The 16,142-nt window shown below is 31.6% G+C and overlaps 1 protein-coding gene across 1 annotated transcript in view; it reads right to left on the bottom strand.

The window, feature by feature from the left end:
- Window positions 1–10,386: 10,386 nt before the first annotated feature.
- LOC106682157 (homeobox-like protein HDP1) overlaps window positions 10,387–16,142 on the bottom strand; it is a 15,902-nt gene continuing 10,146 nt past the window's right edge. The window contains exon 2 of the mRNA XM_014422864.2: window positions 10,387–15,510. Within this exon, the coding sequence (XP_014278350.1) occupies window positions 10,409–15,510 (5,102 nt within the window). The 3' untranslated portion in view covers window positions 10,387–10,408. The remainder of the gene's footprint in view (window positions 15,511–16,142) is intronic.

Below are 16,142 nucleotides of genomic sequence, written 5' to 3'. Positions count from 1 at the left end.
GTTTCTAACCTTGCTTCCTCTTCCATTCCTGGCAATCCTCCGAGGCGCCTGAAAAGAAGATGGCCTCGTGACCTTATATTGTAAACTGTTTTTAGAGTACTACTACTGGGTAGTATCTCTACATCCTGTATCATATCATTATGATCGAATTTACTTGTTGTATTTTTTATACAGTTGTAAATATCAATAAATAAATTGTTATTGGAAGAAGATAGTTGACCGTATGAAGTAGATTGGAGGAAGATATTCCTGGTGGGGGGTCAATAATGATTTAAAAATAGTAAAACAAAACTATTTATTGTTAACGAACGTTTCGCCCCATTTTGCAGGGCTGATAAATATGGCGTCCTGCTTGCCAACTGGCATCTCAGTCAGTTGGCATCAAACGTCACACTTATCAGCCCTGCAAAGTGGAGCGAAACGTAGGTTAACAATAAATAGTTTTTGTTACTATTTTGAAATCTTTATTGACCGCCACGCGGACTATTTTCCTCCAATTTAATTTTGTTAACTAACAAAAACAAACAGTTCTCATTGCTATATCAATAATAAACGATAGAAAAATACAAAATATTAAATAACTTTATTAATACCTGAAGTAAAAATTGATTTATTCGATTCACAGGGGAAAGAACGAAACCTCCCGATCATTCCCGATTGCATACTTGTTATCTTTTGTTAAACTATTGTATTCTTGGCAGAGACAAAACTGATATTCGTTATTCCCATCTGTAGAAAACCTATGATAACAATTTTTATAGCAACAGAAAAATACATTTATTTTTTTTGGAAGAATTTGTTCTCTTCACATTAAAAAGTTTACACGATTGTTTACAACTAGTATGATTCTAGCATGATACTAGCAATGATTCTTATTCCCTGGCTCCCAGAGTGGACCCCAAGGGATCAAGGGGATACTCCAAGCTCATCCTAGGTGTGCCACAAAGGAATACCACTTTCTTAAGAATTTGCAAAATAAAAAAATTTAAAATTCAAAGAGCAAATATATTGCATCCCATTATCTAATTTGCACTTTTTTTCTTCTTTTCGTACTTTTTCAAATCGACTGGGTTGCCGTTGGAAAGAAAGTTTGGGAACCTCAGTCTTAGGTACCAATCATGACTCTTCACTATAAATTTTTTAAAAATTAATTCCTAGCTTATTTTTGTGTTTTACACTTCTTCACAGTTTATATTAGGAGACTATTGTTACATCGATTAATTAGCCGAAAACTTATTGTAATATAAGAATTTTTGACTAATTAATTTAATTACCTATAAAATTTTTATTTTTGTAGAATACTCCATTTTCTAGTTAAAAGTGAAAAAAATACTGGTCTAATCGGTTTTGTTTCTATTTAATCTTCGGATGAAATGAAAGTTTTAAATAACTAATTTCTAATATTTAAACTAAACGGCTGAACTGACACCAATTTCGAAATGTGACTGTTAAACTACATATGAAACCAACTAGTACAAGAGCCCAAGAGGAGAAAAAAGGCAGTTATCTCACCCCAATTTTTGATTACTTTAATGAAAACTATGTATAATTAATAATCAAAATTCATGAGTCTGCCAAGTATAGGTAGGGGAAATAAAAAATAACGGCTGTTTCAAAGCGATAAAATAACTTATTTTTCATTCGGAGCTCTATGTCTAAAAAGTAGGAACAACATAAGAGAACATCATTTAAAGAAGAGTAAATTTGCTAAAATATGAGCCCTAATAGAGTTATTTAAGTTAAATAGTTTTCAAGATATAGCTTTTTAAAAAGCAACATTTGATAAAAATGTTGTATGGGATGTACTGAAAGATCAGTAGTTAGTGAATTTATTTTGGAAAATTTATATCTCAAAAACCATTTGACACACAGATATCTATTAGCACTCAAATTAAAGCTAGTTTAATGAGATATAAAGTAGCTTATGATGTTCATCTTCCTAGGAGTGATAGTTTACATGAAATTTGCTAAAATAAATCGATTTATAGTTCTTCGGAAAAATTTTCATTTGCCAAATTTATAATCATATGTGAATATAATAAAATCTACTACCCCTACGAAGATAAGTATCATAAACTACTTTATAGTAAGTTAAATTTTCTTTATATTGAGTGTTGGCAGACATATGTGCGTCTTATGGATCTAGAGATATATATTTTTAAAAATCCAACATTTTATACGAACAACTAGAAATTAACATTTTGTGAGTTTATTTTGTCAAATATCATAAAAACTACTACTCCTACAAAGATAAACATAATTAAACTATTGGACGTAAATAGCTCTATTAGGGCTAATATTTCTGCAAATTTACTCTTCTTTAAATAATGTTCTCTTAGATTTTCTAGTGTTGTTGCATGCTCTCCAAATGAAAAATCAATGTTTTTTTAAGGTTTTGAAACAGCCGCCATTTTTTAACCCCCCTACCTATACTTGCCAGACTCATCAATTTTGACTAGTAATTATACATAGTTTCTATTGAAGTAATCAAAAATTGGGGTGAGATAACTGCCTTTTTTTCTTCCCGGCTCTTGTACAAAACGTTTCGCCCCTCTTTGCAGCTCTTCGTCAGAGCTGATCTTTAATCATAAAGGTTGAAGACTGAAATATTAAATAAAATATAGTGAATGAAAAATGCTCTTCCTAATTTAAATTTTTATTTCATTACATCTAATAATGATGTTTCAGGATTGTCACCCCATCATCAGATATGTGATTAAATATAACATTTTATCTTTTCCTTATTAGTCTTAAATATTAACAATAGACATATTGCTGCCCATTAAATAAAACATTAATGAACTTGAATCGAACATAAAATGTGATATTAAAACATATATCTATCAGATATAATGAAATAAAATACAATAAAAATTTAAATTAAGAGTACTTTTCATTCACTATATCTAATTACATGAATGAACCTTATCCAGTAGAACATATAACTTTATGAAATATTAAGGGATTTTATGAAAAAATAAAGGAGAAAGAAGAAAAAAATTGATTCATTCAATTCCCAAACCCTGCAACATGTGGCAAATCATTGGTTAACATTAAATAGTTGTTTCTACTATTTTGTAACTTTATTGACTGCCACCTGGACCATCAAACATTTTTATTCATCATTTTTTCCTTCCTTGATCTTTACATTTTGTTTTTCCTAAACAAAATTAGCAATAGCTTCAACAGGAGCCTACCCAACCTACATAAAACTTGGGGAGTATGTATGGTGCTAAGTGAAATTTGTGTGATGCGAGCACCTATCAGATTTTTACCCTAACTCCTGTGATCAACCACTTGTAATTTAAAAAAAAAAAAAAAAATTAAGACCTAGTTACTTTATTCTTTATATAATATAAATAAACAACATACATGCCCAGAGATGGGCAAAAATTAGCGATAGTTGAAATTAATAGCCAAAGTTGCCATGGATACGACTCTTATTCATGAAAAACCCTCAATAAATAAATATCGTATCCATGGAAATTTTAGCTGTTACTTTCAATCATAGCTAATTTTTGCCAAACTATATTCATGGCACAAAGTTGCTTAGAAAATATATTCTGTAATATGAAGGACATCCACTTGGTTTAATTCAGCCCTGCCCAAAAGTGTAAAGCTTTACATTAAATTTTAACAGAGAAAGTGTTTAAAATATACTGTACTAGACAGGACAGTATATTCATTAAGAAATTTTTCAGAAGAGTAAAGAAAATGCTCGACTCTGGAATATGGACAGGCACCATGATACTATGGTTGGAGCAACCTTAAATTTAATGAAGTAGATTGCGCAAACCAATGGCACAGTAACAACTTTTGATACAGTATCCATTATACACAATGAAAGTAAATGAAAACAAATTAAATTATATATATACAGGATTAACCGTATTTTTTATAATATGAAGGAAGCTGTTAGGGGTTCCAGTCAAAAAGGAAAAAAAAAAAGTTAACAACTACTTATTTACCAACGTTTTGCTCCACTTTGTAGAGCTCCATCAGGGATAAAAATTATTTGTGTTTCACTTTGACCGCACCCCCAACCATCTCATACCCGTACATCATCCACGGCCAACTATCTCTCATAAATACAGAAGGGTTATATTATGTAAATACAAGTGAAAAGAAAATTATATAAAAATGAACAAAAAAATAAAAACAAAAATAAGTAAATTTTATGTAATTTTTTTATTTACACTTATTATTGTTTATTTTGTATAATAAATATTTGTATTTCTTTTTTTGGTTTATTTTTATTTAATTTTTTTTTATTTATAGTTACATAATTTTTAACCCTACCTTAGTTTACTTTTTTGTATCTTATTATCCTACATTGTCAAAATATTTTTAGTTGTTTTTTTTTTCTTTTTTAGCCGTGATGAAGCTCTACAAAGTGGGCGAAACGTCGGCAAATAAATAGTTGTAATAGAAGAAAGAAAACACAAATACTTAAATTACTTATGAAAAGAATATGGTCCGGGTGCGGTAAAAAAAAACTCAAATAGTAGAATATACTATTTTATTGAGCCAACGTTTCGCCCCACGTTGCAGGGCTTCGTCAGGGCTATTTTGACGGCAGTCAAAACAAAAAATGAATAAATAAATTAATTAATAAATTAATAAATAAATTACTTATATTATTGTTTCTATTATATCATTTAAACACTTTAGTACCTCTATTTATCTTGTATATTTTATTTTATTCACCCTATTATATTTATTGTAACCAGTATTTTAATATCATTTCTTCTTTTTTATATTGAATATATATATATTTTCTATCATTATTTTTATTATCATTTTAAGTTTATTTTCGAAATATTTCATTAATTTGTTAATACTCTTTACTTTAACATCATTTTCAAATGTAAAATATTTTTAACCATCAACTTGCCCCCCCCTCTCTCTCCCTCCCTTAACCCCCTTTAGCTGCCACCTAATTTCCATGACCGCTTACCATCTAACAGGTATGCTTCCTATTTTTTTTCATTATCTTTCTTTATGCTTGATTTTACACTTATTCCCTTTTCCTTTTTTATCTGTAGTTTAATTATCTAAAACCTTTTGTTATTCTTATTTTATTTTAAGCTTCACTGTACAACTGTTTATATAACTGTTTTTTTCAAAATATCTAATTAATCTTATCATGATTCATAAACTATGATTGATTAGCATTCTGCTATATCCTCAAACCGGAACAAAAGATCAATGTTGTCAACCAGTACTTGTTCCCGGGCATTGTTTACCCTCTCCAGACTGCTCCCCTTACAAAGATACGTCCTGCGGTATTGGAGGGCATTGATACCAATATCCGCAGGAGTATCAAGGCCATCATCAAGGCTCCCCGCTAACACCTCGTCGGCGATGCTGTACGCACCCAGGAGATATCGAGGACTGGGTCTGATCCGCTGTCAATGGGAAGCTCCACTACAGCATTGGTTTATTGCCCAGCGACTGTCAAATGTTCCGAATGCCCTATTCCAGTCTATATTCAGTTACGAAACCGAAATCGCAGCATGTGCTGATAGACTTGGGATGGATAGGGGCAACCAAAGTGTGAGAGCTCTACGACAGTCGTTACGTGAGAAGGCTTTCAAAGAATGGGCCAGTTCCAGATGGCAGGGTATCGGTGTTCGCCATTTCAAAGAGACCCCGAAAGCAAATAGATATGTATGCGACAAGCAGGTACTCTCGGGGTCAGAATGGGCGAACGCCCTGAAACTTAATATCAACTCCGCACCCCTGCGTGGAGTTCCAGGAGCCAGTGGAGAGCAAGGAGAAGGTGGGTCCCTCTGTAGCAAATGCGGCAAAGAGTCTGAAACACCAGCTCATGTGCTGGGAAAATGCTCCAACAACTCCCTCCTTATAACACGCCGGCACCACAGGGTTAAATTGATGAAGTTCCTTGAAAGAAAATACTTCACCTGCTGCGAGGAGGTCTATTATATTGACACCAACGGATCCGTAAGATATGCCGATATTGTCGCGTTTACAAAAGTTGGAGACACGGCTCTTGCCTTGGATCCGACGGTAAGATTTGAAAGTAATGACCTCGAACTGGAAGGTGGAGTGGAAAGGGGAAAAAAGAAAATATATGAAAAATGGATCCCTTTCCTTAAGAAAAAATTCCGCGAGACCTTCGGAGAGAGAGAGTTCACTGTGAGAGGCCTCTGGTTTGGATCTCGCGGAACAATACCAGATAGAACAAGGAGCTTCTTAGAAAGCCTAGGAGTTAGCATTGGGGATATTGCGATCTTGGCAGAAAATATTATTTTGGACTCCCTGGGGATCATACACCATACACCATCACCTGCATGGGAATTAGCTTGGAGATTATTCTTTGTTTTATTTATTTATTTAAATATGTTGACCTCTTTATTTGTGTGTTTTAACGTATTTATTCATTAAATTATTTTATTTTATTAGTACTATTTTTTTTTTTAAACTTATTTATCCATTCAAGTGTTTCCTGTAACCGGTTTCTCACACAGCATACTTATCAATCCGTAATCGGACATATATAAATTACACATACATGTTATAATCAGAAAAAAAGAGATACAATAATAAGATATAATAAATAATTTTTTTCCCCCTACAGTTCCCTTTTACATTCGATTTCGGTCTGTACAACAAATACAAATGTTTCAATTCATTCCTATTTTTCCTGATCACTGAAGAGGATCTAGGAGGGTGAAAGGATGAAATTGGAGGAGCAGAAATGAGAAGGAAAAATAGGAATGAATTGAAACATTTGTATTTGTTGTACAGACCGAAATTGAATGTAAAAGGAAACTGTAGGGGAAAAAAAATTGTTTATTATATCTTATTATTGTATCTCTTTTTTTCTGATTATACCATGTATGCTGATTGATAAGTATGGTGTGTGAGATAGCAACCTGATATATTTAGGCAGCATAGATAAATAAAGTATTTCTCTTTCTATCTGAGTTCGGAACCACTGTAATTATAACTGCATCCATTATAAAATAAACATTTAAAGCAATTTTATACAGTGTAATTTCAAGATATTTTTGTTGAAAACCAAAATGAATAAACTAAAAAAAAAAAAAAAATGGATTCAATTCATTTTTTTAAAGTGTCTGAAATGAAAACCCTTCAAATAAGTGATCACCCAGGAATAAGAATATAATACCAATGTTTTGTTAATGTCGTAATATCTACATGATAGTATTATTTACTACATCCAAGTTTGTGAAGAATTTTACAATTATTGGAAATACATTTACTAATTTGTATACTTTAACTTGACTTGAAAGTAATGAAATTTGTTTAAATAAAATAATTTGTATTCAAGTTAAGTCTCAAAACACTCTTTATTATCAAAAATATTCTGAGCTAAGAGAGTAATAATAGTGTTCAGTTAATATGTAATTAAAGGTTTTTAAAATGTAATGGAAAAGGATTCGACTGAAACCTGGGCAGAACTTAGCCCTTTACAATGCCAGTAAAAAGTTTTTACATTATTGCATGTGAGATATAAATTTATATTTAAGATTGTTCTTGAGGATGGCCATGTTTGCCGAAACATTGGACTTTTAAAGGAATGATAAAGAGTGTTTTGAGACTTAACTTGAATACAAATTATTTTATTTAAAAAATAAAAAGCCTGAACCCGATATTATTCCTTCCATAATAAACTCCCTAACCACCCAAACCCACTCGTTTCTAACCTTGCTTCCTCTTCCATTCCTGACAATCCTCCAAGGCGCCTGAAAAGAAGATGGCCTCGTGACCTTATATTGTAAACTGTTTTAGAGTTCAACTACTGGTTAGTTTCTCTACATCCTGTATCATATCATATGTCATTATGATCAAATTTACTGGTTGTATTTTTTTATACAGTTGTAAATATCAACAAATAAATAAAATTAAAAAAAAATTTAAAAAAATAAAAACCAGTCTTAAAAATGTTAAAAGATTATAAGAGGAGAAGATAGTTTCGGGATGCGATCAGCAGAAAAAACACAAATAAACAAGATTGTTTATTTGTGCTGACGTTTCGACCTGATTTTCAGGTCTTCATCAGGGAGTTATAGGCAGAAATTCTGGCAACACTGATGTTTTTTCTGCTGACCGCACCCCCAATCATCTTCTCCGGTCAACTATCTTCACCTCATTAATAGATTATATATAAAGTATTATTTTGATTAAATAAAAGGAAGATGGTTGGGTGCAGTCAAAAGAACTTAAATAGTAATAAACTATTTATTGTGAGTCAACGTTTCGCCCCATATAGTAGGGCTTCATTAGAACTAAAAGGTTAAAAAAAACTAAAATAATGTAACAAAGTAAGATAATAGATAATATGACATCAAAGTGAACAGATATGGCTAAAAATGATTTAAATTATCTAAAAATTAACAAAGTAACTTAAAGAAAATAATATATATATATTATAAAATAAATAGTAGGAAGGTAGTTCGGGTGGTGATCAATAAAAGTGCAAAAAACTATGTAATGTTAACCGATGTTTTGCACCACTTTGCAGGGCTAAATGAACAAGACACAACCATTGTAAGAAGTGACAGAAAATTGTAATGCATACATAAAGGAACTATGAAAATATGCAAAAAAATGTTTTTATAAAAAAAATAGTCAAAAAGGTTGAAGACAGAAATATTAAAGAATTTTATGATTTTATGAAGAACTAAAGGTGAAAAAGAAAAAAATTAATTCATCCAATTCGCACGGAAAAGCTGAAACCTCCTAATCTTGAGCCTTCAACCTTATTGCATCAGGATCAGCCACGACGAAGCCCTGCAAAGTGCAGCGAAACAATAAATAGTTTTCTTTTACTATTTTGATACCTTTATAGACTGACACCCAGACTATCTTTATATAATCTCTTCAAAAGGTCAACTATCTTCCGAAATAAAATAAATAATAAAAATGTTTCTTTTCTTTAATTTACTTAGTTAATTTTTATATAAATTTTCACACATTTTAAATCATATTTAGATGTACCTTAGTTTACTTTTATTTAATGTTATCTTTTCTTTTACTTTTTTTGTACATTATTTTAGTTGTTTTTATATTTTTTGACCCTGCAAAATGGGGCAAAACGTTGGCTCACAATAAAAAGATTAATTGTTATTTGAGTTATTTTAACCACCCGGACCATCTTCCTTTTATGAATTACACCCTTTACATATTACACACAGTCAATCAACAACTTTTCAATATTTTTATTAAAGTCATGGAGGAAGGAATATAATGGATCAGAAAAAGTAAAGCTGAAAAGGTTGGGCTTATGATGAGCCAATCACAGGCTATCTTTTGTAAAGTTAAGTAAACGTAACTTGATAAAATCCCTCAATATTGATAAAAAGCAAATCTAATTAAAAGGTAATTTAAAATTATAAAGAAAGTAATCCATATTTCCTTTCCTTCAGTATAAGACAAATAAATGTTTTACTTACACTATACATTTTCTTCCAATTCTACGAACATATTATCTGTTATTTTCTAATTTTGTATTTCTTTTTATTCATAATAGTTGTCATCTTGTTTTTCTAGTTTTAGCCCTGAAATTCTGACCGTAATGTTGGCACTAATAAGTTTTACTTGTATTTATTCTTCACTGACTGCACCTCTGACTACCTTCTCCTCATTACCGACTCTTCTCTCATTACTTGTAATGTTATTAATTTATCCCACCCTCCTACATTTTATAATATTAACATCATTACCAATCACAAAAGTAGAAAAGATTAAATAATATATCTCTGATCTATCCATTCTAATTAGTTATCTATCTATTATATAGTAATATAATATTACTATATAAAGTATATATTATAATAATTTAAATGTTTGCTTTCATATTTTATTTATTTTAATAAAAGCTTTAGAAAATTGGGGGAAAAATAAAATGAAAGGAATGCAGAATTAAACATTGTTAGTCACAAATCAATACAGATAATATTGCAAATGAATGAAAATCTATACTGCTACAACCCAGAAAGGGTCAGAAGTTCAATACTTTGTACAGAAGTACTGTTTCTTGAACAATGATTGTGCCAGGAGATGATTTGTTTATGATCACACTCAACTTTCCCCAATTATGGGTAACAACTTCATAAAGGTTGAGTGGTCCCAGAGGGTTCCCAAACCCACGAGATTGACTCATGGCAGCAGTAACAGGATAAATAATTATGTGTCACAATCACAAAGGATTCTAACTGGAGTCCTTGGAATTAGTAGCATGACACCTTACTCACTGAACTACCCCACTCCCCCAAATAGTATTACAATATACATTACAAAAGCCCTAAAGATGGTTATTTTGTTTCTATTTTATTTATGCACTATGCAATGCAATTTATATAATAATGAATAATATTAAAAATAATATTTCTTCACAATAAAATAAAAAACTTTATTTTCATGGAAAAGAGGCAGTATGCCATTGCTTTTTCCTTGGCCTTTTGTTACCTGTTAATTCTACCACTTTATCTTTTTTAACATTTCTATCTATTAAATTTTGTAAGTAAGCTTTTGATAATTGTGAATGTTTCTCATCTTCCACAATAAGAGGATTTACGGTATTTTTTAATCCTGTCATCATATAAGAAATGAACAACCTTTTATTTAATGGCAGCCTTGGGAGGTTTCTTTCGAGGATAAATTCCAGCTCCCTGCTCTTCATTTTCTTGTTTCCTACAACATTTCTTTTCGGCGATTTTTTACTGTTATTTGTGAAATTCTGTTCATCATATTTCTCATTATTGCCATCTGACTCGACGAGACTTTGACGAATTTGACTACCTAAAAGTTTTTTCAAAGGGTTATGTTGATTTTCGTAGAGTTTTGGATCGTTATATGTTATATAAGGCAATAATTTGTCACCACCTTTCTTAATATCATCATTATCGATATTTAAATTATAGTTACACTTTTCATTTAGTTTATCAATAAAATATTGCATATTATATTTCCATTTATCGGACATTTTGTAAGGTCCAATGTTACTGATGACATTGTCGCATTTTTTGTCATTAATGAAAGTTGAAGGCGACCTTTTGATTTTATTACAAGTAAGATTACCATCTAATGGAATATTATCTGTTTTGTATGAAGGAAGAACCGAGTATTGATTTCTCCATGAGACTGTACTTCCAAAAGGAACATTTAGAGGATGTGTTACATCTCTTTTCAGTAGAATTTTTTTCATAGCCAATTTATTAGCAAAATCCTGCATTTTCATGAATATCTGAGACATTTCACGATTAATTTCTGTATTATTAGCATTTGGACTCATAATATTTCTAAATGGATCATAAAATGTTTCTTCCAACATACCTGGTTTCTTTTTGATAATTTTTATCGCAGACATATGAACTGCAGAAATTTCATCTTTTTTACTGTCACTAGTATTTCTGATCTCTGACGATGATTGATTCATTATGTTTCTTAACAAAGCGATTTTATTCTTTAATTGATCGAAGTTTTCTTTATGCGAACTAACAGGCTTAGGCGATGACATGGCTAATTTTACATCAAAGCTTTTTTCACTTGCTAATATCTTTTCATTTTGTTCGTTGTGAACATACCAACCATTCGATGTCAAAGCAGCTTTATTATCATTTGCTGTAAAACTCAAACTGGACTGCTTAGAGAATATTTCATTGTAAGGTATAGATGGGAAATCAAAATTATTTCCATTCATTTTACTATGACTTTTTCTTTCATAATCCAATAATGACCAACTTGTTGAATTTCTATTAAATCCTCCATCTAATTCAGCATGTTTATTGGTTAATTCTTTGTGCTGTTCAGATTCTGTGCTTGGTTGTCTATTTAAATTGCTCCAAAAATTAGGCTTATTTTTAACTTTTAGGTCATTATTAATCATTTGGGTTGATGCTTCATCAACTCTATGTTTTGGCCCAACTTCTATCTTATCAAAATACTTATCATTCATTTTTGGAGCGGCTAACTCCAATTTTTTAATATAAGGTTCAGCTGATAAATGGGCCAAATCTTCCCTTTCATTATTTTTAACTTCCCCCTTAGAAAATGGAAGAAAGTTTATTAAATTAACACCTCTAATATTTTCGTCAAGATCTGGTGGTTTTCTAATGTAGTGATATACTTGATTTTCATCAGACAGTTTCTCTGACTGGATTAAGTTCTCAATAGAAGTTCCTATTCTTAGCCTAGTTGGATTCATTATTTCATTTAAGGCAGGGTCATCCACCAATTCTGTCCGAGGCCCTTCATATTTGTGTAATTTTTTAATTGGTTCAGGTTTTTCTAGAGGACGATTTAAAAAGAACAAATCTCTCCTATTTGTTTCACTCAAGAATGGAATGTATCTTGGGATTGTTGTAAAATTCCTTTTCTCGAGTTTTTCAATGATTCTAGTCACTAGATCATTAATGTTTGTGAAATCTGTAATTTGTTTGAAATTCTCCTGAGTTGCTTCATTCATGATTAAAGTGCTCGGATTATTTGAGTTGAATTCATTTTCCAAACCGGGAATTTTTAAAGGTACCCATTCAGAATTGATAGAGTCATCCAAAAATGGTTGTAATGTGGTTTGGAAATGATGACCTGAATTAAATTCATGTCTATTCTCAAAGGCTATCTTGTCATCTGAGAATGGATTCAGCGTAGTCGATGTAAATTTATCTGAAGAAGGATCAAGGTAAGATTGAATATTCCAGAGATTATTAAAGAGTATAGGATGCAAGGTCAAATTCAATCCTGATTGATGCCTGACATGTTTGGTTGGAGTTGTTTCAATCCTTGGCAAATCGCTTTTTGTCGACTCAGTATTAGGAAATATTAATGGAATTGTTACAAAAGCTTCGAATGATGCAATTTCTTTCGGAAATTCTGCAGGTTCATGTGACCCGTGATAACCGGTAGTGGTTGAACTACTTTCTGTAAGCCTTGTTAGGTTGAGTTCGTATTGATAAAAAGAAGAAGTAGAAACTTCAGATTGCAAAGTAAAATTGAATGAATGAACTGAAGACAGAGTGTTAACATCATCTTGTTGATCTGAATTGCTAATGTCAGAAAGGAGAGAATCTGAATTGCTAATGTTATCAAGGAGAGAATCTGAATTGCTAATGTTATCAAGGAGGGAATCTGAATTGCTAATTTTATCAAGGAGAGAATCTGAATTGCTAATGTTATAAAGGAGATAGTCTGAATTGCTTTCTGCTTTATCTGTGTATTTTGGCCACATAGCAATAGTATACTGGTTCATAATGGTTGATGACAAAGTGGAAGAGGCAGAACTTTCAACAGGTTTTCTCTGTAGGGAGTCATCTTTCAAGACCAATATGGGCTCCATTAACTGTAAATACTGATTGGTAGGTTTTCTAAACGTGGTAGTATTTAAATTATCAGGAAGGTAAGTTTCTTCATTTACCTGAATATTGCTCGATTTGTTTGTTTGTGGCGTAGGTAACATAGTTTCTGTGTTCAAAAAGAAATATTGCTTCGCTTTTTGGTCATGAGCATTATCTTTAATCAAATCATAAATCGGTTGAGGGCTAGTTTTATACAGATTTTCAACATTATGAGGAAAAATTTCAGGAATACCATTTTTCAAAAAATTACCAAATGTTTTCAAAAACATATTTGAACTGTCAGTCATATTGCTTTTATCGTCAATGTTGTATATTTTATCAAAATTTGACTGTAAAAGTTGTTCTAAATTATTGTATGGACTGGAAGTGTTTTTATCATACTTAGCAATATGCTCGTCAATGGTATCAGACAAATTTTTTAATTTCTCATAGTTAGGCAGGTCATTAAAATTGGGTATAAGCTTCCACTTATCAGATTTCATTTCATGATATTGCTTAAATGATAAATCTGGATTTTCCAAATTGGTCTGGTTTGGTGGATAATTTTTTAATTCCATCATCGCTTCTGGTTTAAGAGATAAATTTGGATCTTCTCGGACCATTGAAACTTCATACTTTTCTTTTATATTGTCAGTAATTTCTTCAGGTTTCAACTGGAGTTGTCTATCATCAAAGCCTTCATTAATGCCCATCGTATTCTCAGTTTGAAAAAGCTGTGTATATAATATTTCTTTGTTATTATCATCAATATTTTCCATAGATTCTATTTGATTAACAGATGGTGTATTTGTGTAATTGTAAATCAGTCCATCAGTAAGAGAATCATGACTTAGCTGATTATCTATCTGCTCACTTTCAGGTTCCATTGCAAAATCTTGAGGAGGCACTGTTCCTCCTCTCGTCGACAATATTTTAAATGAGTCAGGAAATTCTTGACTGGGAGTACCATCTTCTTCTTTCGGAGCCCATTGTATAGAAACTTTGGTTTCTCGTTGATTAAGTTGCATGGATGGTGTTCCTTCATCTGTTTTATCCATTAGCCCAACATATGATATTTTATCATTTTCATCCTCCCATTTACTTGATAGCAATTTCTCTTCTTGAGTAACTTGCTCCGTGCTCGCCATATTGACTCCATGATACTTGCGGAATGGAATGTTTTCAATTTCATTTAGTTGCTCTTTGGGAGGATTGTTGGATGTACTAATTTCATTCATTTGCTCTCTAGAGCTGACACTTTCATTCATTTGCTCTCTGGAGTTGACACTTTCATTCATTCCCTCTCTGGAGCTGACACCTTCAATCATTCCCTCTCTGGAGCTGACTTGTTCATTCATTCCCTCTCTAAAGGTGACATGTTCATTCATTCCCTCTCTGGAGGTGACATTTTCATTCATTCCCTCTCTGGAGGTGACATGTTCATTCATTCCCTCTCTGGAGGTGACATTTTCATTCATTCGCTCTCTGGAACTGACATTTTCCCAGCCAGGCATATTTTTCTTAATTATTTCTTCTTTAACGAATAGTTTATCATTATATTGGTCATTAGTAACACTTGGTATTGGATGAAGGTAATACGAATCTCCGATTGTTGTTATATCATACCTTCCCTCTGTTGGATATTGCTGTTTCTGCATTGATCTTAAATCTTCTTTGTATTTTGCTCCATTTTTCGTTGGCCCATATCCCTTATAACTTTTGGTAGATGACCAATTTGGAGATCTAAAAAAAAATTTTTGAATTTTCTTCCATTTGTTACCACTATCAGAGTTCATCATGTTATTTTCCTCGCCATTGCTGTTTTTGTTATCTCTAGAATCAATTCCTTGCTTTTTGGTCTTTTTATTACCTTTCTTTTTTTTTGCAGTGGATGAAGATGAACAAGATTCGTCAATATTATACGTGGCTTGGGTTGTAGTCTTATGCCCTTTTTTATGTTTTGCTGTTGTTGATACTGGACAACCATTTATATCTGTGACTTCTGTCGCACATGTCTTGTTTTTTTTCTTTTTTTCCGCTGTTAAAAGTCTCAAACAATCTAGTTTATATGAGGCAAGACTATCCCCGTTTAGCCTTGCAAGTTCAGAAGCACCATGATTTCTTTTATCATATTTAAAGCTTGAGTATCTGTTATCTTCTGTTAAATCTGAATAAGTTATGACACCTAAAAAAAAAAAAAAAAAAAAAATTGTAATGTAATAACATGATATTAATTAATAAAGAGCTATAAGTAAATAATAATAAGTAGAAAACAGATTTTTGAGCAATAGCACCTTTTGTTCCCTAGCTTTAAATTCTGTCAAACCTTGACAGAAATTCAAATCAGGGAAAAGACATTCAAATAACACCAATTTTATATTGTGTTTTGGGGTTTCTTCACAAATTTAAATTTTGTAAACATATCTTGTTAGTGCTGTGAATAAGCACCAACTCAACATTTTTTTTTTTTTTTTTTTTTAATAATGCTATGCGGAACTTAAATCACTGAAATAGAGCAGCAGAGTACTATGGACCTAAGAAGAGGTGGGATGACCAAGGGACAAATTGCTCATGAGGTAAACTGCTCCCAGGGTGTAATAAATTTTTTTTTAATTAATTAATTATAATTATGAGAGATAGTTGACCGTGGATGATAAATGAGGAGAAGATGGTTGGGGGTGCGGTCAATGAAACACAAATAAGTATGATCAACTTATTTTAATGTGCCGACGTTTCGGCTAGAGTTTCTAGCCTTCTTCAAGGCTAAAAACAAAACAAGATAACAACCACAGTTAGTATAGAAAAATTAAAAAATAT

Source organism: Halyomorpha halys, unplaced genomic scaffold (assembly GCF_000696795.3).
Source record: "Halyomorpha halys isolate HHAL.00 unplaced genomic scaffold, Hhal_1.1 Scaffold22.1, whole genome shotgun sequence".
NCBI classification, from domain to species: Eukaryota; Metazoa; Arthropoda; class Insecta; order Hemiptera; family Pentatomidae; genus Halyomorpha; species Halyomorpha halys.
Note: the sequence above shows the minus strand (reverse complement) of the source record. Positions and strands in the feature narration are given on the sequence as shown.